This window comes from Falco cherrug, chromosome 12 (assembly GCF_023634085.1).
Source record: "Falco cherrug isolate bFalChe1 chromosome 12, bFalChe1.pri, whole genome shotgun sequence".
Taxonomy (NCBI): Eukaryota; Metazoa; Chordata; class Aves; order Falconiformes; family Falconidae; genus Falco; species Falco cherrug.
Genome location: NC_073708.1, coordinates 9,195,826 through 9,218,196, shown reverse-complemented (window position 1 = coordinate 9,218,196; position 22,371 = coordinate 9,195,826). Strand labels below are relative to the sequence as shown.

Below are 22,371 nucleotides of genomic sequence, written 5' to 3'. Positions count from 1 at the left end.
CGCCGCGCTTTACGGCCGCCGTCGCCGTCGCGCTTTACGGCGTGGGAGAAGGCGGTGGGCAGGCGGCCCCGTTGCCTCTGGCTTCGGTGGCGGCGGTGATGGCGACCTATGTGAGCGAGCTGGAGGCGGCCAAGAAGAGCCTGAGCGAGGCTCTGGGCGAGAACGTGAAGCAGTGAGTGCGGTGGGAGGGCGGCCGGGCTGCGGGACGAGGCCGAGCCGCGGTGGGGGCGTCCTGCCGGGCCGGACCTGGGCGCTGCGCGGCTTGTTCGTTTTTTCCCGGCTTTGTACCGCCTCTGTGCGGAAGCCTCAGGGCCAGGCTGGCCCCGGGCCCTTTGCGCTGTTGGGGGAAAGCAGTGGGTTTAGGGACGAGGCTTTTCTTTTGGTGTCTGCACCTTCCCCGCTCTTCCCTAGGTACTGGGCCAACCTGAAGCTCTGGTTCAAGCAGAAGATCAGTAAGGAGGAGTTTGACCTGGAAGCGCGGAGGCTTCTCACGCAAGACAATGGTAAAGAAGCAATCTAGTGTTTGTTTTCCTGCTGGCTCTAATGTCGCCTTGCCCCTGCTAGACCTGGGGGGAAGCCCCTCCCTGCTGCACGTTGTTTCCTGAACGGGGAAGTTGCTGTGAGGGAAAGAAGAATGGCCAGGGCCCTGGTAGCAATAGACTTAAAGAGGTGGGAGGTGTCCTGGCCTGCAGGGGAGAGTCTCTTGGTGGTCCCAGCACTGAGAGGAATTTGGCCTTGTGTAAATACGGTAAAAAGGTAAAACATGCTACCCTAACAACAAAAAAGCCATTTTTTTTTTAATGTCACTGTAGCCACCCAGTCCTTTCTGTACTGCACCCAGTCCCTTTGGCAGGGACTGAACTGATGGTGTAGCTGAAGCGTGGGAGGGAACCCCCAAATTCACCTAGGCAATTCTGCAGTAGGCATGTCTCCTTCCCGGCCTCTTGGGGTGGCAGATTGGAGTGCTGAAGGGTAAGATTCCTTGTCTTTGCCTCTGTGCGGGTCTGCAGGCATTGCTGAGTTCATTGTGGAGGCTTCTGACTTCGACACCCGTGATGCCTGCCAGGAAGGGCAGGGAGTTTGTTGGTGCTTGTGTTCAAAGGCCAAAGAGGATCCCCTAACTCTGACCTTGCTTATGAAGTTTGTATGCTCTTTCTAATGCGTAATTATTCAGTCTGTGCTCTGGTAACCCTTCCGCAAGGAAGCTATGTTTTGCTTAGAACGTATTTGTCTTAACTGCACCTTCCTGGGTCTAGCTCTTACTGGTCCTTCCCTAGAAAAACCAAAAGCCTTGCTACCAGAATCCTGCATGGTGGGAGGGACAGCTGATCCTCCTCTGACTAGCTGAATACACCAGATATTTTGTGTTGTGTGCTGTAGGACTGGATTTGTGTGTGTGGCACACTGAGAAGTAACCCACTTGTGTCCATGTTACGTGTAGTATCCTTGTTAGTGAGGCAGTAGCAGATTCTGGGTCCAGTAGAAGAAAACTCTCAAAAAAAGTTGTGCTTATGTAGCAAAGCACGGGGGGAAACCACAACTGTGGAAAGGCGTAGCAAGCTGCTTTAAGATGGCTTTGTGGGGGTGCCTGTGGGCACTGACATGTTGCTAATGACCTGTCTGTCTTTATGCAGTCCACTCTCACAATGATTTCCTCTTGGCTATTCTTACCCGATGCCAGATCTTGGTGTCCGCACCAGGTAAGTCCCAAGAAGCCCCATTAAAAACAATGGAGTAGTAATGCTTTGCTATGTTTGGGTTTTGTACAAAGTACTTTGATTTTCTGAGCCTTAGTACTCACATTCTTTTTGCCGCACAGGCAAAAGGGTAGCAAAGCAGTGATCCAGCTGATTTCAGCAGAGATGCCTTTAGAAACAAGCTGTGTGTGATAGACTGGTTTGATTTCTGGATGGGGTGTGTGCTGTGAGCTGAAGTGTGAAGGGGGATGCTGTGTTTGTTTGATGTGTTTTGCTTGCCAGTTCCTCTCTCTTCTGAAATTGGTGATGCTCTTTTTTCATTTCTTTGCTGGGGATACCGTTCTGGGGAACTGGATATTCCTGACTGATCTTGAAATCAAGTACATATCTAATAGAAGAATGCTTACAGTGAGTCTTGATAGAGCTATGGCCAATTAACCCAACCATCTGCGGATAGTTAACCTTTGAACTTTGTAAGCATTTAGAATGGCTGCCATTGGGGTTGCAATATACATTTTGTTTGGTCTTCAAAAGAACTATCAATCTAGAGATCTGATAGGAAGGGCAATTGAGCTGCAGTTCAAGGTACGAAACTGTTGTGTAGTAAGGGAGAGAAAATTGTTACAGCTCTGATGGCCCGAGACCTGAGAGAAAAGGTTTTTGGCAAGAGAGAATACCTGTTATTAGGGTACCTGACGTAGCTAGAGGAAGGAGAGAAAACTGAAATCTGTGGACACCTGCAGCTTTTCAAGTCCTAGCTTAACTATACCAGCTGTGCCAATTGAATGCTAACCTCCCCCACCTCCAAATGTGGTTTGTTTGCTTTTGAACTTCACAAACATCTTTTGAGTCACAGACTTGTCCTTGTTAGTGGTCTGTACTCATGTAATTCAGGTTTATGTCTAAATCTTGGTCCTCCTTGCTTTTGACTTAGAGTACTTACAGGTAAATTATAAAAAGAAAGCACAATCCTGTCAGTACTACCTGAAGTAACTGAGTCTAAGTTAGGAGGGGGAGAGTGTCTGCCTTCTCCAAGCTCAGCACTGAGCTGCTCTGGGTGTTGGAGTAGAGATCATGGCTCAGAGCTCTTGCTTCTGGGCGGCAGTAGTCAGGTTAGAGCCCGTCGCTGTGTGGCTGAAGTTGGGCTTGTTTATTCCTGTGTGCCCCACTCTGCGCTTAACTGTGTTGTATTTCATTTGACTCTTTATCCAGTCTCTTAGTCTTGTGCAGCTCTCATGCAGCCGTCCAGTCAGGCTTCAACTTCCTTGGCTTGATTAGCTCAGGTATGTCAGCAAACTCTGCCAGCTCCCCAGCTGGCCTTTTCTCAAGGCTCTCTAGGAATATGTTAAAAGTACGAGCCCCTGCATGGAGCAGCGCGGTGCTCCACAGGTGCCTTCCATGTGCTCATTCTTTCCTGCCCGAACCTTTTCAATTTCGGGTCCTTGGAAGGACCTTTCTTCCTGTCCCATTGAAGTGTACTCTCTTTAAGAGCCCTTGAAGAGCACTTCTTTGTAGTGCTTCAGCAGGTCAGTGGCAGCATGTAATGGAGTGACTGGCTACATTACCAAGTGTGTCCAGGGATCTGCATGAGCCAGCTTGAAAAAAAAATAATCAGTTTCATCATGTGTGTGTGTTCTTAAAGGCATGGTTTAGTGCTCTGCAGTTAACAGTACGTACTCTAATCCCTTCTAGAGTCTCTGTTTTGCTCTCCTCAGATCAATGCAGAGTCTCCCAATGATTCTGGAGCTAATCTTTACTGAGAGACCTCTTTCTGGGCCACTGACTGGCGCATCTATTGCACACACATTTTACTTGCCAGTCTGCTGTATGTGACATGGTGGATGGCACATGCAAGCCCAGGAAAGTGCAGTATGAGTGGAATGCTAGATGTTATGTCTGTTTGTTTTTCTCCCCCTACATGCCAGTCTGACACCTGCTGTTTTGTTACTGGTTTTTTTTTTTTCTTCCTCCCCCTGCCCCCCATGTAAGAATGGAAAGCTAACAGGCTTTTGTCTCCACCGCTGTCTTCTGGGTAGAGGGTGTTTACTTCATGATTCGTGGAAACAAGTAACCTTAAAGAAGTGTACTTGATGCACTTGGCACGCCATCACATGGGTTACTGAAGTATGTATTTTCCATCTTCATGTGAGAGAGACGAGGGGGAAAGAACAGTCTTTAAAATGCTATTTTGTATTTAAAAAATAAAATTAAATTGTGTGGTCAGTGTTAAAAGCATACCTGATATTGTGGCACTTGGAATAAGAAACCTTGGGGAAGGTTTTCTTTTAATTAATAAGGACTGATTGTAATGTATGTTGAACCAGGCATGCAAACCCATCTGATCCAAATTTTGTTGCCTCTGGTAGTAGTGGTTCCACCTGGGCTTATAGGGGAATGCTGGGTGAATGTGACCCTTTGTGAGAACGCTTCCCATTTCCCCCTCTCACCTGCTTAGGCTGTTGGTCATGCAAAGTTTAAATCCCAGTTCAACAGCCTGTGTGGCACGGGGTCTTTAGTACTTGGTGGTGGAGAGGGAGGAAAGTTCACGTCTATTCCAATGTGAAGATGACCTGTTGCTTCAATTCCTGCTGAGCTCCCGCTGAGGGTGCAGCAGGATCCTGAGCAATCCTAAATACAAATGCACTGCCCTTTTTAAAAATGGGTGATGTTGTTCCCTCTGGTAGCCACATGTGTAAAGATACCCATGAGTACTCTAGTGGCACCCAGGCATAACATAGCTGGGAAGCTGTGGAAGTGCCTGAAAAGAGGAGCTTCCTGGAAACATGTTGTCCAAAATACTAGAGAGTGCCTTAATGGTGATTTCAGGCTGGCTATAGCAGCCTGAGCAGCATGGCATGCTTCCCGTTACGAGAAAGTAATTTTCTTTGGTATTTTTTAGCAGTATTTTCAGAAGTGCTTTTCTGAATTTTTATGTCTGGGGTTTTTCTTCCCCCCAAAATGCCATCAATAGGAACTCCAGTTTAAAGCCTTAGCTAACCTTGCATGGACTTGGTCATGAAGCTTATCTTGCTTGTTGGACAAATGCAAGCAGTCAAGTTAGCAAGATCTCTGGAGTTAATACATATCTCACTTGAACTGTTACCTCCATCCTTAGCTAAATGTTAACGGTGAAACTGAGACAATTGCAAGCACTTAAGTTAGCGATGTAAAGATTTAATTTATTTCCTAGTAATCTGGAGCCAGCTAAGAGGTGGTTCGGTGAATCAGAACTCATGCTAGGGTAGCAGGAGCGCTTTATTTTATTCAGGGTTGCCCACAGACTTTGCTTGAAGGGCTGCCAAAACAGTGAGATGGTCTCAGGTTGCTCATGTTCTCTCCAGAGAGCTGGGAAGGGAGGAAAAAGGAAGAAAATGAGAATGTGAGTTCTTGACAGAGGAGGGTCATCAGAATTTGTTTGACTAAACCCTTGTCCCTGCAGGAAGATAACAGAAAGAACAACTGAAGATGAAATAAACAAGGGTGGGAAAACGCACGTTTCCTGTGCCTGGCTGCTTTTCTCTGTTGTGACTTTCTCTGTGTCTTTGTCCTTCCCTTCTGTGCGGGGCTGGTGCAGCACGTCAGGAAAGGCTGACACGCTCTGTCTGGACTAGCTGCTGTCACCACTGCAGAGAAGTGGCAGCTCTTAGAAAAACATTCTTATCTGTTGCTCATCTTTGAAGGCATGTTAGCAGCCATTGCTGTGGTTTGTTAATCTAATTTTCTTGTTAGCAAGATTAAATAAAACCTGCTGACATCTCTCTGAAGTTTCATGCCTGAGCCAACACAGTCTTGTCATTTGTGGCCAGGAAGGCAAGTACTGGTTTTCTTAGAATACTAGAGGGAAATTTTGCTTTCTTCATCTAGTGCAAGTCAGACTTGGTAATATGAAAACCTGGAAAAGGAGTTAAAAAAGATTCAGCTCTGGGCTCATTCTAATGGGGAGTAGAAGATAGTATCTCACTTCTTGCTCCTAAGCCAAGTCTGGCTAAGTTTTTGTTAAGTGTGCAGGTTGAGATTCAATTAAGTTGCATCTTTCAGATCTACTGTCAAAGCCTAAAAATTCAGTTTCCATTTAGTTTAAAAGTTACTATATAAGGCATTTTAAAAATTCAGACTCTGCTCTAACCTATTCATCTGTAATACCTTGTCAGATTAAAGGGTGTTTTTTATTTCTGCCTCCATCCATTCCACTCCCTCTGTCTCTGGTACCTGGTCACACAGTGAGCTAAGGATACTCTTGAAAGTGGGGCTGTGAAGGAGCTGTATGAGGCTTCTGACAGGGAGGAAGGGCCTGGGCTGGGGTGGCGTTGCAAGCTAGAGAGGTGTGCTTTTATTGAAAGTTTGAAATAAGCTGGGTAATTTCTGTGTGTATCCTTAACACACCTAGTCCCCCCTGCCTAGAAGGGATCTGACCTGCTATGGAGGAGAGGAGGAGGAAAGGACTTGTCTGTAAAGGGCAAAACATCTTATGAGAGAGGTAGCATTATTTTGCTAGATGCTAAAATGTAAGCCCTGAGATCTTGATGAAGGGCAAGTGTGATCCTTGAGATGATTGTCCACGGTGCTTTCCCACACCCCTTCACTGGGGCCTCTCCTGTGATGTTGTAGTGATGAGTAGTGACACCAGCTTTACGATTTTTTGAGAGGGTTTATCTGCTAACTTTTAATTTCTGATAATTGACTGGTGGATTTTGACAACAGGGTTTGTTGTAGACAAACCTCACTTTTTGCCTCACTAATACAGTTTACTAATTATGTAGTAACATGTAACTAAGTATGTAGTAACAACTAATGTAGTTGTTTTCACCTCGGTGATAGGGTACAGCTAAACTTTTTAGTAAACTTCTCTTCCTAGGGAGAATATGCCACCTGTGTGTGTGTGTATAGGTTGTTTCTGGTCCCTCCTTAGCAGCTGACCACTCGGAAATCCTCTGGTTTAGCCTGATTCCTAAAGTCATGTTTTAGAAGTGGTTTTTTTTTTTCATGGCAGAGGACACTGTGCTTGTGTTCCAGCCATGAGTGTGGGAAGCTCCACATAGCCAAGAGCTTCCAGCCAGCCTCGTGCCCTATAAACCAGACTGTAGTATAACTGTACTTAGGAATTCCTGATCACAGCAAATTAATGTAGTTACGAGAGCCAGAGGTAAGCAGGCAGGTTGGCGTGAAGCTGGTGTTGAGCTGTGGCCACCTGCAGTAACAGGAGAGAACCAGAACTGGTGGTTTGTGGGTACTCAGTGAATGTGCCTGAGGCTGGCCAGGCGGTGGGTGGTGGTGGTGGTGCGGTGGGGGATGGCTGCTGTCACCTCTTGTCATTGTCTAGAGGAAGTGGTGAATGCTGGCTCAGGCATGGCCAGGGAACCTCTGAGACGTTGCCATGCTGTCAGCGCTGCCTGGCAGGGAAGCTCCAGCCTCTGCTTTGGGGGTGACTGAAGTTCTGTCAGAGCTGAGTTGTCCAAGCTCCCTGGAGGTGGACAGGGACCCTGGCACAGGGCACGCTGTGCTCAGAAGGAAAAAGGGTGCTTGCTTGCTGTGCAAAACCAAGGGAGGAGGATACTAATGACGGAAATCAGAGGCTGCTTCTGTAGCCACGAGAGGGCTGTCCAGTCTTTGGGTTGCGCTTCCTCGTCACTGTCAGCAAGCGCATGTGCATCCAGTGCAACGTATCTGAAGGAGTTGTTCACAGATCCATCGGCAGGAAACCTGCTAGGCTGTTCCTGCCAAGCTGTGTGATTATCAGGATGTGGTTTGGCCTACTGTAGGTGTAGCTGGCAAACGGCGCACAGCGGACTTTTGAGCAGTGTCCTCAAGGTGATGCAGCCAAATGTACGTATGTGTTGGTACTACACAGTAATGTTAGTCACAAGCTCACTGCTCACGTTGGTGTCACCCTGCTCCTGGGTTCAGCAGCCTTTGCAGCTCTTCCCACCTCTCCTTTCCCCTCGGCGTAACAAGGCCGATCAGCCATGATGTTTAACAAGGGTCCGAGGCAAAGCTTGCTGAAGCTGATGGGGAACTGTAAAGGGAGATGTAATGAGTTGGGCTGTTCAGTCCTGCTGGTTAGCATCTGACCTGATCCAGGAGCTGGTATGAGGAGAATCCCCCTCTGGGCAAGCTCCTGTCATCCTGCTGATGGAACAAGTCAATTGTTCCTTCCTTGGGGTTTTCCTTGGGAGCTGTGTGCATCTCCTTCTGCCATGGGTTTGTGTGTGGACAGAAATTTCTACTTACGTAGTGGGTCATGAGTGAGTCAAGCTGAGAGGGGGCTGACAAAGGAAGGGAAGGGCTGCTAAAAGCATTCTCCCCTGAGAGGGTGAGTTAGCATTTGGCCTTAACCCAAGATCAAGGGTTTTCTAGTGTGCACAGTTTCATTCTGGCCTAAATCAGCAACACCTATAGAGTGGGTTTGTGTGTGTTTTTGTTTTTTTTTTTTTTTCTTTTCAATTTGTAGAAGGTGCTGGATCTCTGCCATGGCCAGGTGGCTCTGCAACTAAGCCTGGAAAACCCAAAGGAAAGAAAAAGATTTCTTCAGTTCGACAAAAGTTTGATGTAAGTGTCCACGATCAAATGCTCGTGGCTGACCTTCTATTGGGGGTGAAGGGCTCTGCGCAGCATGTAGGTTTTGTTACTACCAGGGGTGATGAGAGTCCCAACATGTGCAATGCTGTATGTCTCATTTGTTTTGAGTTCTGGATCGCGGCAAGAGCTGGGGGTTATTGGCTGCTGCCTCTCTTGTGGAGGCTTCTTGGGAGAAAGGCTACGGTCTGGCCTGGCTTTGTTAGACACCATGGAATCTGTGGAATAACGCCTAAATGTTGAAGTTGCAAAAACTTGTATTCCAGGAGCTGACAAGGAGTAACTTTAGCTCTATGGACACTGCGGTAACACTTGAGTGGGTCTTTCATAGTCACATTCACCTGTCACAGTCTCTGTAATATCTTGTTTGTTTCACACACCTGCCAAATTCTTGAAGCAAAAGTGACTTCCTTTAATACAGGCAGTCAGGCAGAATTCTGTGATTTTCTGATCCCTACCACGGGACTCTGCAGTCCAAAGTGTTAGAAATAAGATGTTTCTTGGATAGCAAGGTTTTTAGAGGGTCAAGGTTTTTCAGAATTGAAAATTCTTTGCAAAGATGCTGTCTTCTGGTGGGTGGCAGAGAAACGCGCAAGATCCAGTTTGCTTTGCAGCGCAGGCTCTGTGCATCCATCTGGTACTGTCACACGTCTGTTCTGTGGTTGTTTCTGTGCGGCCAGACTGGTGTGGAGAGGGCCTGGTGTGAAAGAGGACCCGGATGGGGTGATGTCTTCAACTGGTGGGGTTTGATAAGGTGATTCAAACTGAATTAACAGTTTGTTGAAAGGGAGAGTGGTCTGTCTCTTACTGAGCCAGACCTAGTAGGTGTCTGAGCACATCGTGATCCAGTTCAGTTCTCTGATGAGGCAGAAGGCTAACCAAACGAAAAAGACTCCAAACCAAAGTTTTTCTTCTTGGTTTATTTAGCTGTATCAGCATTCCTTGCGGTTGGATGAATGCCAAAGTCAGCATGAAGGAAGGAGAGGCTGGGGATAGGGGAGAAGGGTGGGCTCAGCCACAGAGTGTAGTGCACTTCCAGGGACTGTAATTAGGCGCTGTGTGTGCTTCAGAGACCAGTGTTTCAAAGGGGTGTGAGTCCAGCTGAAACTTTGTTGTAATGAGAAACTGCTGAAACGTTTTGTGGTGTTCACAGCTGTTTCTGATGGCCATCTGTGTTACCTTTTTGTTTTAAAAATTCCTTGTAACTTTCCAGTAGCGAGTAGAGGAGAGTTTGAGAAGCAAGTCATCATGTAGTAGAAGTCTTGAAATTTGGTATACTTGGATAACTGTACATTGCACCGCATTTCTTGTGTGTTTATACATGTGTTCCTGGAATGCTTGGTAGCAAGTACTGTAGAAGCGTATGTTATGATTAGCGGGCTTGTCTGTTACTAGTGGAATTCCAGACTAGTGTGAACCTGAAGTGCCTTGTTATTTCCTGATATTTCCCTCGCTGGTCAGAATAACAACTGTGAATGACCACCGGTTCATTCCAATTGGCTTCTGCTCTCCCAAACCAAATTCTTCTTAAGAGTTGCTTATATTTTGAAGATATTTTTTCCCAGGTCTACAGGCATGTAGCTTTACTGTAATGGAATCATAAGTCTTCAGAATTACAGGGAGGGAAACCTGCTTTCGAATCATTAGTGGGTGGATTGTTTTTTTGCTCAGAGTTAAATGCCATACTGTCCTTTGGATGAAGCAGCCCCCCTTCCTTTCCTGAAACTAAGATATGAGGAATTCACTTTGCTGTATATTCATTGTTTATATTTAAAGTATGTGTTTTTCTTGATGCCCCATGAGAGCCTTGCAGCAATCTTCATTCCAGAGCCACTGAATTTGTGGCTTGGAGGGTGGAGGGACAGGAGCTGTGGGAGTACTTGATCAGCCAGGGTCACGTTGTGGGTTAGGGCTGAGTACAGCACATCGTTCCCATCAGCTTTTTTCTTCCCTTTACCTGGGGACTGAGACTCGCCCAGAGCCACCACAAGCACTCAGAGCTTGAGATACCAGCACAGAAAGGGAACTGTGCTGGAATGCATGTAGCCTGGGAAATGGGGGTTGCCATTTTCTGGTATGAATTCCTGTTCTGGATTGTTTTGTTTTTTTCTTTTTCTGAATAACTGAGTCAGTTCTGAAAAATAGCCATAACCCATTTCTGAATCTGGCTGCTCAGTAAGACAGCTCTGCTTAGTGTTGATAGTGCATGGGGAGACTAGACTATGAAATTTGGAACTGGAATTTGGCTAAGTTGTTGTTTTTAAAGCTTTAAAGAAATGTAAGAATCACTTCATCACACAAGCTTAGAATCACGGGTTTTAATCTTGATGGAAACTGTACACTTAAGTGAAAATACACCCTTCTGTACGAGCACTGGCTAAATAGACTCACCACTCCTCAGCACAGAAGGAGGTGACAGAGAGATGTGAAAGTGCATAGAATCATCACTGGTCTGGGTAGCGTGAACAGGGACGGTGACTGACCACGTTTCAGACTTGGAGGATAATCAAGCGAATCTAGCAAGTGGGAAGTACAGAGTGTGAACCAGGGGAGGTGACTCTTCGTGTGGGGTGTGGTTATGCTGTAGAATTTCTTGCTGCAGGATGTTGTGGATACCCAAAGTTTAGGTGGCTCGGGGTGCTGCTGGACAAGTTTATGGGCTGTTTAATAAAGGGACACCAACACTGGCTCAGAAATTTCTTTGGTCACAAATCGTTGGGGGCTGGGAGAGTATCCTGGGGAGGAGTATCGCTCTGCTTGTCCTACTGCGAGGTTTTTATAGGTGTTTGCTTTCCGACTGGAGAAGGGACGTTTGGCTTGATGAACCAAAGGATCTGACAGAGTATTTACCTTCTTACGCTTTGATGTTGTGTTTGTAACAGCACCGCTTCCAGCCTCAGAATCCACTCTCTGGAGCCCAGCAATTTGTGGCAAAGGATCCTCAGGAGGATGATGATTTGAAGCTGTGTTCTCATACCATGATGCTTCCTACACGTGGCCAGTTAGAAGGAAGGATGATCGTAACTGCATATGAGCATGGGCTAGACAACGTCACAGAGGAGGCAGTGACTGCAGTTGTGTATGCTGTGGAGGTGAGACTGGGCTGGGCAGCAGTGGTGTTCTCATGCTACCAGCAACAGAAGACGCTGCGTGCGGTGTGGGGTAGCATCCCTTGGTGGGGAGAGGAAACCTGCTTCTCTAATTGCCCGTTTACCTCGGGAGGAGTAAGGTGAGAATCAAAGGGCTTCCAGGCTTGTGGCATTATAGATGCAGAGTTTTGGATTTCTGCCTGTGAGTGCTAATTTTGAAGTACTTGCATATGAAGAGCTCCAGGCATGCTTAAGTAGCTGCTTTGGAAAACGCAGTTCCTGTCACTTAAAAGCAGGGACGGGATGGGAGCTCCAGTTTAAACAGTTCTATCGAAAATGTTCTGTTTATAGATGCAAGTATCTGGCATGGAAGTGAAGTGACAGCATTGCGTAATACCTGCAAGTGAAGTGCCTGCTGTTGCAGGGTTTGGCCGTCGGTGCATTACTGACATATCCCAGGAATGACACAGCCATTACTTGCAGCGCTGATGTGTGGGTGATTTTTCTGGAGTCAGGATGTGGAGGACAACCTGAATTCCCTGTCTGGGAGTGAGGCCAAATTAAGAAGCAGTTGACTGCTTGTTTTGGTTTTTTTTTGGTTTGGTTTTTTTTTCCAGACAGTTGCATCTCCAGCACTTTCTAGGCAACTGAACAGTCTTTTCACGGTAGTTTTAGGGCTAATGTTTCAGTACAAGTGTAACATCTAGTGCCAGTTATGAAATCTCTTAACTCTTTATCAAAGGGATCAGAGGTTGGGAGTTTCCTAGCATTTAAGAAACCTCTTTGACATTTGAAGCAGAGCATCATATATCAAAGTACAGTTCACAGGCTAATGTATACAGTACTCATACAGTGCCGTGTTCTCTGTGTCAGGTCGTGAAAACACGCTGTACCTTGTCCAGATCTTGGTTCCCTTATGTTTTTAGGTCCTTGTGGTTGTAGCAGCACTACTCCTGTCTTGCCAGTTGGGGAGGCACTTCTAACAGCTGTGGCTTGGCAGAGTGAATAAATCAGCATGTGTAATGAGATTCTTTTTTCACTGCAGAACCACCTTAAGGATATTCTGACATCAGTGATATCCAGGCGGAAAGCCTATCGTCTGAGAGATGGCCATTTCAAGTATGCCTTCGGAAGCAATGTTAACCCTCAGCCGTATCTGAAGAACAGTGTTGTTGCTTATAACAATTTAATCGAGTGGTAAGGAGCTCTCAGCACACTGCTAATTTCACATGTAGTTTGCCAGTCCCAGAGTTACTCCATGGTTCGGTTTCTATTTTTACTTAGTAGAATCTGTTAATAATGGTGTTTAGCTTTCACATGCTGAGAAGGCATCAGCAGGGAGGGCTGTGCGGCTGAACAGGGAGGGAGAATGTGGAGATTTCTCAGCAGTGGAGTTTAGGACAGTGTTAAGTCTCTCTTCCTTGCCTGTGCTTGTCCATCAATTTATGAAGGTGACCCCTGGCCCTCTGAATGTCCATATTTACTGCTCTTGGAAGCTGTATTGAGTGACGCAGGAATTGTGCTGCTCTCAGGGAAACTGCCCCTGGGCAGAAGAGCCCTGCCTTTGTGGGAGCACTGCTGTTGTGCAGTAGGAGTGAAATGTTGGTGAGGACCTGTAGGACATTGCCACCCTGTTATTTCCTGCATCCAAATGTATTTATGGCTCCTTGGCACGCCTTTCCAGCTAGCAGAGCTTCAAGGTCGTCTTTGTTTTCCAAAGTCTCAATGTCACACAGCTCGTGCTGTGCATCTGGCAGTGTGTGTGTGAGAAGGCAGTTGTGTTTGTCTATGGCAGCTTGTCTCAGTTGACAGGAGGTCGTGGGTGTTTTTAAGATTTGATTATAGCACTACAAATGCAATCCTCTCCAAACAACTCTGCCTAACGGCTAATGTCTTTCAGTTCAGTGTTGTGGGTGCCTTAATTTTTATGCTGGGTAGAAACTATTGGCTATAAATAACAAAAGTTGCCAGTTGAGATCAGTTAAGTAGGTGTGAAGCATGCTGAGGATCAGTTTGCACTATTTTTTTTGAAACTGGAATTTTAAAGAGGTTTTAATTGCAGCTGAAGTAATTTCATGTACATAAGGGCTAAGTCAGCTGGTACAGAAAAGCAAACCCTGGGGCTAAGCCCCTGCTGTGTGACTTCCAAAGTTGAGCCTGTTTTCTTGACTGGAAGGTTTTACTGCCTGCTCTGCCTACAGCCCTCCAACCTGTGCGACACCTTCTGCCGGTCAGAATCTGGCTCCCCAGCCCCCGCCCGACGACGCTGAGCAGCAGGCAGCTTTACTTCTCGCATGTTCTGGGGACACTTTACCAGCATCCCTCCCGCCAGTGAACATGTATGACCTTTTGGAGGCATTACAGGTAAGCTGTTCGTGTTACTCTGTCGTGTCACAGGCAGTGCTGTCCTGAGCACCACCTGCCAGTCTCAGATTTGGTTCATATGTATGGCGGGGGATTTGGTTTCTCCTCCTACTGTCTTTTTCCTTCTTCCCTCTTAAATTTACGGTTCTTTTAGCTTTGATTTGTTCCTACTATTGGGCAACAGTTAACATACAGTCAGCTCGTGGTTAATGCCTGTCCTGCTCCCCTTGGTCAGAGTTGATGAGGAGATCCCTGTCTCTTCTTACAGCTGTGTAAGAAGGGTGAGCTCTTCCTCTGTAGCCAGACTGCAGTGATTGTATCAGAACAGAGTTAGACTGCAATTTTGACAGCGATGCAGCAAAGGGACTTGCCTGGCATGTCCCTTCTCACTCCTCGTTGTTCCACATGGGTACTTAGAGGAATACTTGGTCCTGGCATGCAGGCTGTTGCCATGGGGTAGCGATGATCAGCCCAACCCTGGGGAGGTGTCTAAGGTAGGCCGGCTGGATCTTCCTGTGGAGATGTATGCCTGTGGTTCCTTCCCTCTGTGGCAGCTCTGATGACGTTCAGACTGCTTTGAATGTGTAAAATCAGCTGTGAGAAATTCTGCGTTGATCTCCACTAATGTGAACAGGCCTTGGGATTTCTGTCTCAAGGTTGTGGAGGCAGCTGTGCAAGAGCTGTAATCAAGCATTTGTCTCATGTTTAGTCAGAGTTGTTGTTTGCAAGATTTTGATGACAAACTGTTGTTTGTCATTGCCAGAGCCAAATGATGATTTCCTTACCATTCTGCTCCCTTACAAAATGGCCTAACAGGTGGTTGTTCTGTGCTGGCTGGGGTGGCAGTGCTGGCAGGTTGTAGCTCTCTTCTCTGCAGGGCTGACGCTCTGGTCATCCTGTAGCAGAGGGAGATTATTCCATGGGCAGTATAGGGAAATGTGTACAAAAGCATGAAACTTGTTTTCTAACGTGGATCTCCAGGTGCACAAAGAAGTTATTCCTGCGCACACTGTCTACGCTCTAAACATTGAGAGGATTGTCATGAAACTTTGGCATCCAAACCACGAGGAGCTACAGCAGGATAAAATCCATCGCCAGCGCTTGGCGGCAAAGGAGGGCCTTCTACTCTGCTAGAGCTAGGCAGCCACGCCAGGCCTCAGGTGGCTACGGTGCTATTCCTTGGACTTGACACGCAGATGCTTCTTACAAACCTGTGTCAGCATTTCAAGGATGATGTAAGTGATGAGTCAACTTTTCCTATGGAAATATGACTGAATTGTGGTACACTTTCTCTGCTTCCCCAGAGTCATGTGCCACGGAGTGCTTGCAGCAACGCCATTGAATTGGAAAGGAGAAACAAGAGACTTGTTTGCAAAGACTGTTTTTTAGGAAAAATAAATGTTAGGGTGGAAAGAGTTGGTTTTAAATAAGATGTATTTGTGTTTTCTTTTGTGAGCATGGGGAATCCCCCTCCTCGCCCTCCCCTCTCAGGTAGTTTCCCTTCTGCTCGGTCTCCAGGGGCCTTGTCCAGCTTCCGTTGGAGTTGGTGGGATCCTCTTCCATTCGTTTAACTGGAAACAGAATGCGTTTTGGTGAAGATGAGCAATTCTGTAAGCTGACATTGTTCTTCTACCAGGGGAAGTTTGATTAGAAACTCTGAGAAAACAAGGCAAAAAGGGAAAAGCCCTTTGTAGCCTGTCTTTTGAATTGTTTTGCATCACAAAACACGGTGCGCACTGTTACAGGAATCTCTCACCGGTTACCAAAATACGCAATAAAATCGGGGTTGTGAGGAGTGTTTTCTTACCACCCTAGTCCTTGACTCCACCTTGTCTTGTAGTAGTTGCGAACAGATGTTCTAGGAGCTACTGGATGTATGACAAGAGGCAACCTCTGTGCCTGTCGGTGCAGCTAATGATTTTTGGCCATCCCAGCAGGCAGCTTGACCATCCCTGAGGTAGGACAGCAACTCCCACATGCATACACCGATCCACTGGCTTAGCCTTGCGGACTCCTTGGATGTGCAGCATGAACAAGACATCTCGTATATGTCGTTGTAAAAATATGCAGCCATGCCAATCACTGTGCGAAAGGGGAGATTCCACCTGCTGTGTTCCAGGTGGAATTTCTGGCTTCCTGAGTCAGCTATGTGCCCTTCAGATGCTGAAGGGAACAGGCTTATTATACCATAAGAATTCTATTAAAATGTCTTAATTACTATATTACCTGTTTTTAACCACACCTATGGAGGTACCTGCTGAAGGATGACTTGGCTTATTGTGCCTCCAGACAGCGGAATTGAAACAGCTTCCTCTGGGGGAATATAGAAGGGGAAGCTTGTGGTTCCCCTCCATTCTAGTTTTCCTCTGTTTGGGAAATACTTGTGTAGGACAGCTGTCTTTTTTTTCCCCTCTTCTTTGCATTTTCCTTCTCTACTGTGTCCTCAGGACTGAAAAAGCTGCAGGTCCCTGATGTTTCCTCCCAGCTACCTTTTTAAAAAACTTCCTTTCTTGACCCCCATGACTGTTGATATTGGACTGGAGTTGGAGCGAGGGGCTGTGCAGCTGTCACTGTGTTCCTGGCTTTCCTGCATCCCCTTGTGGGATGTGCTGTGGAGTCAGGCATAGCAAGAGGCAGAGCCTGTGCAGGTATCGGTGGCTCTCACCATGAGAAGACGCTTCTAGGTTTGTGAAGAACCTGGGAAAGGCAACAGCAGAGAACTACGGCAGGGCCCGGCAGGATGAGAGCAACTGTACTTGGTAGGACACGTCTCTTTAAGGTATGGCATGTGTAGTTAAGGGGAGTGGGAGAGAGGAGATGGAAGATTTCTTTTGGTCCCTTTCTCTCAACTGCCATTTTTTCTGTATTTAAGCATACATTGCGCTTCAGAGTGATCCTTAGCTTAAAAGTTGACCCCAGTGGCTTTTACGTGACAGTTCTGGGTTTTTTTTTTAAAGCAGCATTGAATCTGAGTAACTGTATATGGTGAGATCGTAAAGTCACCCAAAGCCTGGACTCTGGGGTGTGGGAGGGGGATTTCCCAGGCAGTTGTTATGCTTCTGGTGTAAAATGAAAGCATTAAATTTGTTTGCTAGAAACTTTGGGGCAGCTCTGAGGATTTCTGATCTGAAGGCAGCACGCAGCCTCCGCAGCCCCACAGGCGACTTCTGAAGCAAAATACTTTTAAGTACGGCACAAGAAGTGCCTCTCTCTTCTGTTTGCATGTGGTAGGGGAAGGCTCTACAGACAGCCTCGCGTTCTGAAGAGCTGAGTCATCGATTCCACACTGAAAAAAGTGGGTTATCCGGTACACCTGTTAGACAACAAAGGCTGGAATAAGGAAATCCTGCCAGCCCCATTTCTCAGATCGGAAAACTGTTCTCAATGCACTTTCTCACAAAGTGTGAGGTCTCATGAGAAATGGTGCTTCATAGACACTTGGGGTAGTCTAGCTGGAAGGGATGTCTGGAGGCTGCTTTGTCCGCCCCTTTTTGAGAGAAGGGCCAAGTTCAAAGTCACAGCAGGTTGTCCATCTCTCGAGGCGAGGGCAGAGAAGTGGTGACGTTTCCCATTCCAGCACGTGACCATGCTGACGGTGAAGGTTTTCCTTGCATCTCATCAGAATTTCTCATGTTGTGCCTGTTGCTTTTCAGCTTTTCCTGTGTGTCTCTTGGTGGCTGCCCATCAGAGAACGGCAGATAACAGCAAGCTCTCCCTTCTGCCTTCTCTCCAGGCTGAACAAACCTTGCACTGCCAGCTTCTCCTCGTACGCTGTGTGCTCCAGCCCAAACTATTTTGATAGCCTCCACTGAACTCGCTCTGGTATGTCGCTGTCCTTGCGCTGGGGAGCCCAGACTGGACCCAGCTCTTCAGAGAGCCCCAGGATCCCTCCCCTCGCCCTGCTGGCCACACTCCTGCTAGCAGTTGGCCTTTGCTGCACGGGTGCACTGCTGACTCCTGGGTTACTTGTCCACCTGTGCTTCCAGGTCCCTTCCTGCAAAGCTGCTTTCTTGCCTGTTGCCTCCAGCCTATTCTGCTGCAGGGGGTTACTCCATCCCAGCAGCAGGGCTGTGCGTTTGCCATTGAACTTCTTGAGGTTCCTCTCGGCCTGTTTCTCCAGCCTGCTTAGGTCCCTCTGAAAAGCAGCTCTACCCTTCAGTGTGTGAAGACCACTCTTTCCATCTGGTGTCCTCTGCAGAGCTGCCCATGTGCTCCATCCTAACCCAGGTCAGTAGCAAAGATACTGCAGCATAAGAAGCCCCAGTATTGACCCCCAAGTGTTGGTCACAGTATTGAGAGCCGCTAGTAGCCAGCAGCCAGCTGGACTCTGAAGCACTGACCGCTGCTTTTGGAGACCAGCAGGGTGACGGTGCCGATGTGCATCACTGTTAGTCTGCTGGCTTTCACTGTGATGTGACGTTTGCCTGTGTTTATGGTAATCAGCCCTCTAAAATGAGTAAGATTGCTGAACTTCAAAGCAGTGGCTTAAGGTAGCACTGAAATTAGTTTGGAAGGGTTTTATCTTCTGCCCCAAGATCCACTAAGAACCTGCCAGGTCTATGGCAAGCTGAGCTTGACCAAAACTTCCTGGCAGATGTTGGCTGAAAAGCCTACAATGGAAGACTTCAGAGTTATCTTAGGCAGCCTGTTGTGCTGTTTAGTGGTCTTCACCACTGAAGGCTTTTTCCACAGTCCTGTGCCTCTTGCTGCAGTTTAGGCCTAGAACTTACGCTCACCCCAGAGTATTGCATGGAAGGACAGAAGGGAAGGAGTGAGACATCATCTGTCACATCCCCAGTAGCGAGAATTGCATCCTGTGTTCTTAATCCGGTAGGAGCTGTGCCATGTATTGAAAGCTGCCACTTGTGAGCTTCTGGTGCTTCTAGCTTCCGCTGCTGGAGTTGCAGTGGGAAACAATCGGCCACCATGTGAAGGGGGGGTTGGTGGGAAGCACGTGAGAGCTTCACTGGGCTTGCTTTGTACCGTGAGTTTATCTCAGGATGTGGCTGGTGCCCTGGGAGTGTAAGGTGCAGAAAGAAAATCTCTTTGTTTTTAGTTTTCAGGTGGTTCCAGCTGCGAGACATGGCTTAAGTCTGACCAAGCCTTTCCAGCTGGGTGCCAGGGAGGATCCTAGAGATGTGAGTGTGGCCCTCCTCAGCACCCCCGAACAGCCAAACTCTTGCTCCTAAGACTGGTGACCGGGGAAGATGTTTCTCATTGCTGGTTTACAGCAGAAACCTGGAGCATGGCACTTGCTATCAAACGCGCACTGCACTGCCTTTCTCTTAGTTTAACTGCTCATGTATCCCCTCTCAGCCTTCCCACTTTTATCTCCTGCAGCTGAGGTTGGCTTTTTTGGTTGTTGCCCTGTTCTTTCTTCCGAGCAGAAAATCCCCCTGTTGTAGAAAGCTGGGATTGGGCTTGATGCAAAGAGTGGCTCCTCTGATGGCCAAAAGCTGTGTGCCAGTAGTGCCTGAAAATACAGATTCTGATTTCTCAAAAAAGACAAATTGGAACCAGTGACTTTGTACCACCTTCCTCCTTGCTTGACCTCTAGGAAACTTCTGGCAAAGAGAGGAAAATGAGGAAATGAGACTGCTTGCATTTAAAAAGAAACCACGTGCCCTGCATTTGTATCCTTAACTGAGAATGCCCAAGAGCCCCAGCCAGGGGTTGCGGAAACACTCTGCTGTCCAGCCAGGCAAAAACTATATCGAGAAAGGAGACTTTTGTGCTCCTGGGGTGGAAGGAGACGTGTGACCTATTGCTGCAGTCTGATGTCATCAAATAAAAAAAGTCTTGACAGAAGAGGGGTTGCCTCCCTGGTTCTGAGAAGGCGGCTGTTCCCTGTCAGAGGCTCGTAGGTGATGGTGGATGTGTCTTGCTGGCCTGAAATGATGTGCGAAGGGTTTGCGGTGCTGTAGCGCCATGCCAGCAAGCTTTCTTCCCAGCGAAGGGCACAGTTCATGCTGCTAGAGAAGGCAGCATAATTTCAGCAGGCTCCCAGAAGAAAATAACTTCTCAGAGCCCAAAAGTTTGCTTGTGATGTTGCCTTTCTTCACCAGTGTGGTTACTGGTGAGGTTTGGTTGGCAAGAGGACTAATTCACCAGCCTGCCTCAGTTCCTGCAGCATCCCCTTGCTGCGTAGCTGTGGCTGTAGCCTGGCGCGGGGTGGGAAGCCAGGCGGTGTCAGGCGGGTGCAGCTTCGTGTCCCTCGGGTCAGTGTTGCAAAGCCTTGTGGCAAGCAGAGCTCTGTGTGCTGCAGGCACCCCCAGCTGAAGGGGCCGTGGTGGGCTTGGCACCTTCTTTGCCCAGCAGCAGAGTGACGGAGGTGTGCACAGGCAGCGTCTGCCTTCCTCTGGTGTTCAGAGACCTTGGTTTGTGCTGAGATCAGGGCACCTCAGCTGCCTCCAGGACTCTGCATCTTCTGAGGAGTCCTGTTAAGTGCCCTGGGCAACCCCACGCGGAGAGGGCTGCTGGTGAGGTGGTGTAGCAGTGACAGCAACACCACGTGTATTTCTTCTGGGTCAGGCACAGGTTGCTGGCCACTATTGAGCTGCTGCTGTAACCTGCCTCCAGCCCTGAGTTTGATTATGGTCCAACGTCCTGATTAGATGATTAATTTCTTTTTTTTTTTTTTCTAGATCACAAAAGGCAGAGGCAGCATTGAGTTATAACTGGACAGAAAACTTGTGTAAGAAAATAATTTTTCACCAAGAAGTGCATTCAAGTGAAGTTTTTTGTGGAATTTGATTCATTTCTTGTCAGGAAATGAGTTTGTCTCCAGATAGCATCTGGCCGATAGGGGTTTTATGACTGCGGAGCAGCCTCAGGCTGAGGGCGCTTGGGAGGAGTATTGGAGACCTGGGCTTGGGCTCTCGTTAAGCGGGGACAAAAAAATTCCCGGGGCTCTGTTCAGAGCTTTGACCTCCCTGCAGCGAGTATGGTGTGTGGAAAAGAACTTGAAACCGCTGTTGCAGTGGGTGTTGGCGGTCCCCATGCCAGCTCAGGTGCACCTAGCAGAGCCATTCCCATTGCACAGCCTGCGAGCAAACCCTTTGCCACGTGTTCAGCCCTTGTCCTCGCCCTGTGTAGCCAGCTGCGGGGGGGCTGTGCCTGGGAGCAGGATTGGGTGCCCAGCTGGGAGGGTGCTAAGCAGATTGCTCTGCTGCATCTGGACCTGTGCCTGGGTAAGCCCTGCAAGAGCAGTCTCTGAAGAGAGCTCCCTCAGAAGGATGGCAGGCATCAGCTTAGTGCCTGCCCTGCTGGGGGAGTGTTGTTATCATTAAAAAGTACTGTTTCCATTTGAATTTCTGAAACCAGTTTATATCGGTGGGTTTTGTTTTGCCTTTGTTAAATTTCAAAGCTCCCACAATCAGATACCTGCTTCTGTGCAACGACAACCACTTCTGAAACTCCACTTCGGTAAGAAGAAAGAGAAGGCGTGAGCTGGGGTTGCCTTTGTCTCGCAGGAAGGGCTGCTGCTGGCCTTGCCATGGAGCAGCCCGTAACCTTTTTAAACCCTTTGAAGGTTTTAGACCTTGTTTTGCAGCGTGAAGGCAGTGCTCCTGCCCAAGTCCTGGCATGCGGGCAAAGCCCCGCTCCTTTTCCTTCTGTCCTCCCCTCTCCGCACGCGGCTGGCTGCCTTGCTCTCGTGCCCCGGGAGGTGGTCAGGCCCCGGCTGAGCAGTCTCTGCCAGCAGCTCTCGGAGTTGTCATCCTGCCACGGGTAATCACGGAAAAGCCTCCTCTGAGGGCTCCGCGTTCCCGTGTTGGCAGGGCTGCAGCAGTAAAGGCGCTGCAGGGGACAGTCTCCCCGCTGGTTTTATCTGCTCGGAAGCAGATGCTCCAGATGGGCTTTGGCAGAGCCATCGGCAGCGCTGCTCTGCGCGCTGCGGGAGGTGGGCGCAGTGTGCTAACGTGAACTGTAGGCTTGATTTTCAGGGATTGCTATTTTGTCGTTAGAAATGCTCATAGGAACGTTGTATGAAACACTGATGGTTGCGGGTAGTCTATGTTGCTGTAGGGAAAAGCAAAGACTTCAGATGTTTTTCCACTGCAACTTTTTTTTTTTTTTTTCACTGAAGTAGTTTCCCCCCCAGGAAAGCTATCACAAGGCTTTATTCTTGCCTCTGCCCCTGGCCTCTCCAAAATATTCACCAGAAGGTCTTTCCAAGTTGTCAAATCTGGTTTTTATAATGAGAGTTACTGAATAACTCTGTAATAAATGGCTTCAGAATAATGTTTATCCACCAGCTTCCCCTCTGTCCTCGTCCACTCTGCTGTGCAGGAGATAGGAAAAGGGGGGAGCAAGGCAGGACTGCGTGGCGCCGTGCCCTGGCAGTGCTGCGTGGAGGTGCAGCCCTGCTGTTTTGCAGGTGGCTGATGGCTCGCACCAGAGGGTCTGTGTTGCGGGGGCATTAGCAGGTTTTCCCCTTTCCCATGTGTTGGGGATTGACCTGTATGAATCCCTCCTCCCCCGCAAAGCATCTCAGCTGGATTCCCTGGAGCCTGTGAGCGAGGGATGTGTGAGCGCAGGGGCTGGACCCCCGTCCCAGGCAGCAGGTACCACACAGCATGGTGCCCCTGGTGCTGCGGGACCGTGTGTTGGGAGAGGAGGGAGGCGAGGGGGGTGTGTGTGTCCCTGAG

General features: G+C 48.2%; 1 protein-coding gene across 2 annotated transcripts; it reads left to right on the top strand.

The window, feature by feature from the left end:
- Positions 1-3: 3 nt before the first annotated feature.
- TADA1 (transcriptional adaptor 1) lies at positions 4-22,371 on the top strand. Of its 2 annotated transcripts, none has more exons than XM_055724218.1 (8): positions 4-172; positions 412-503; positions 1,635-1,700; positions 8,146-8,243; positions 11,153-11,362; positions 12,405-12,556; positions 13,561-13,723; positions 14,705-15,153. In XM_055724218.1, the coding sequence occupies exons 1-8, from the start codon at positions 99-101 to the stop codon at positions 14,855-14,857; spliced, it is 1,008 nt and encodes a 335-aa protein (XP_055580193.1). In that variant the 5' UTR covers positions 4-98; the 3' UTR covers positions 14,858-15,153. The 2 variants fall into 2 exon arrangements, with proteins under 2 accessions (XP_055580193.1, XP_055580192.1); XM_055724217.1 differs by lacking the exon at positions 14,705-15,153 and adding an exon at positions 20,368-22,371 and having other exon boundaries at positions 29-172.

Excerpts from the sequence above, each read along its gene's own strand:
- TADA1 (XM_055724218.1), top strand. The coding sequence starts at position 99 with ATGGCGACCTATGTGAGCGAGCTGGAGGCGGCCAAGAAGAGCCTGAGC. Across the intron at positions 1,701-8,145 it reads GATCTTGGTGTCCGCACCAG|AAGGTGCTGGATCTCTGCCA; the intron begins GTAAGTCCCAAG and ends TTCAATTTGTAG. Across the intron at positions 11,363-12,404 it reads CAGTTGTGTATGCTGTGGAG|AACCACCTTAAGGATATTCT; the intron begins GTGAGACTGGGC and ends TTTTCACTGCAG.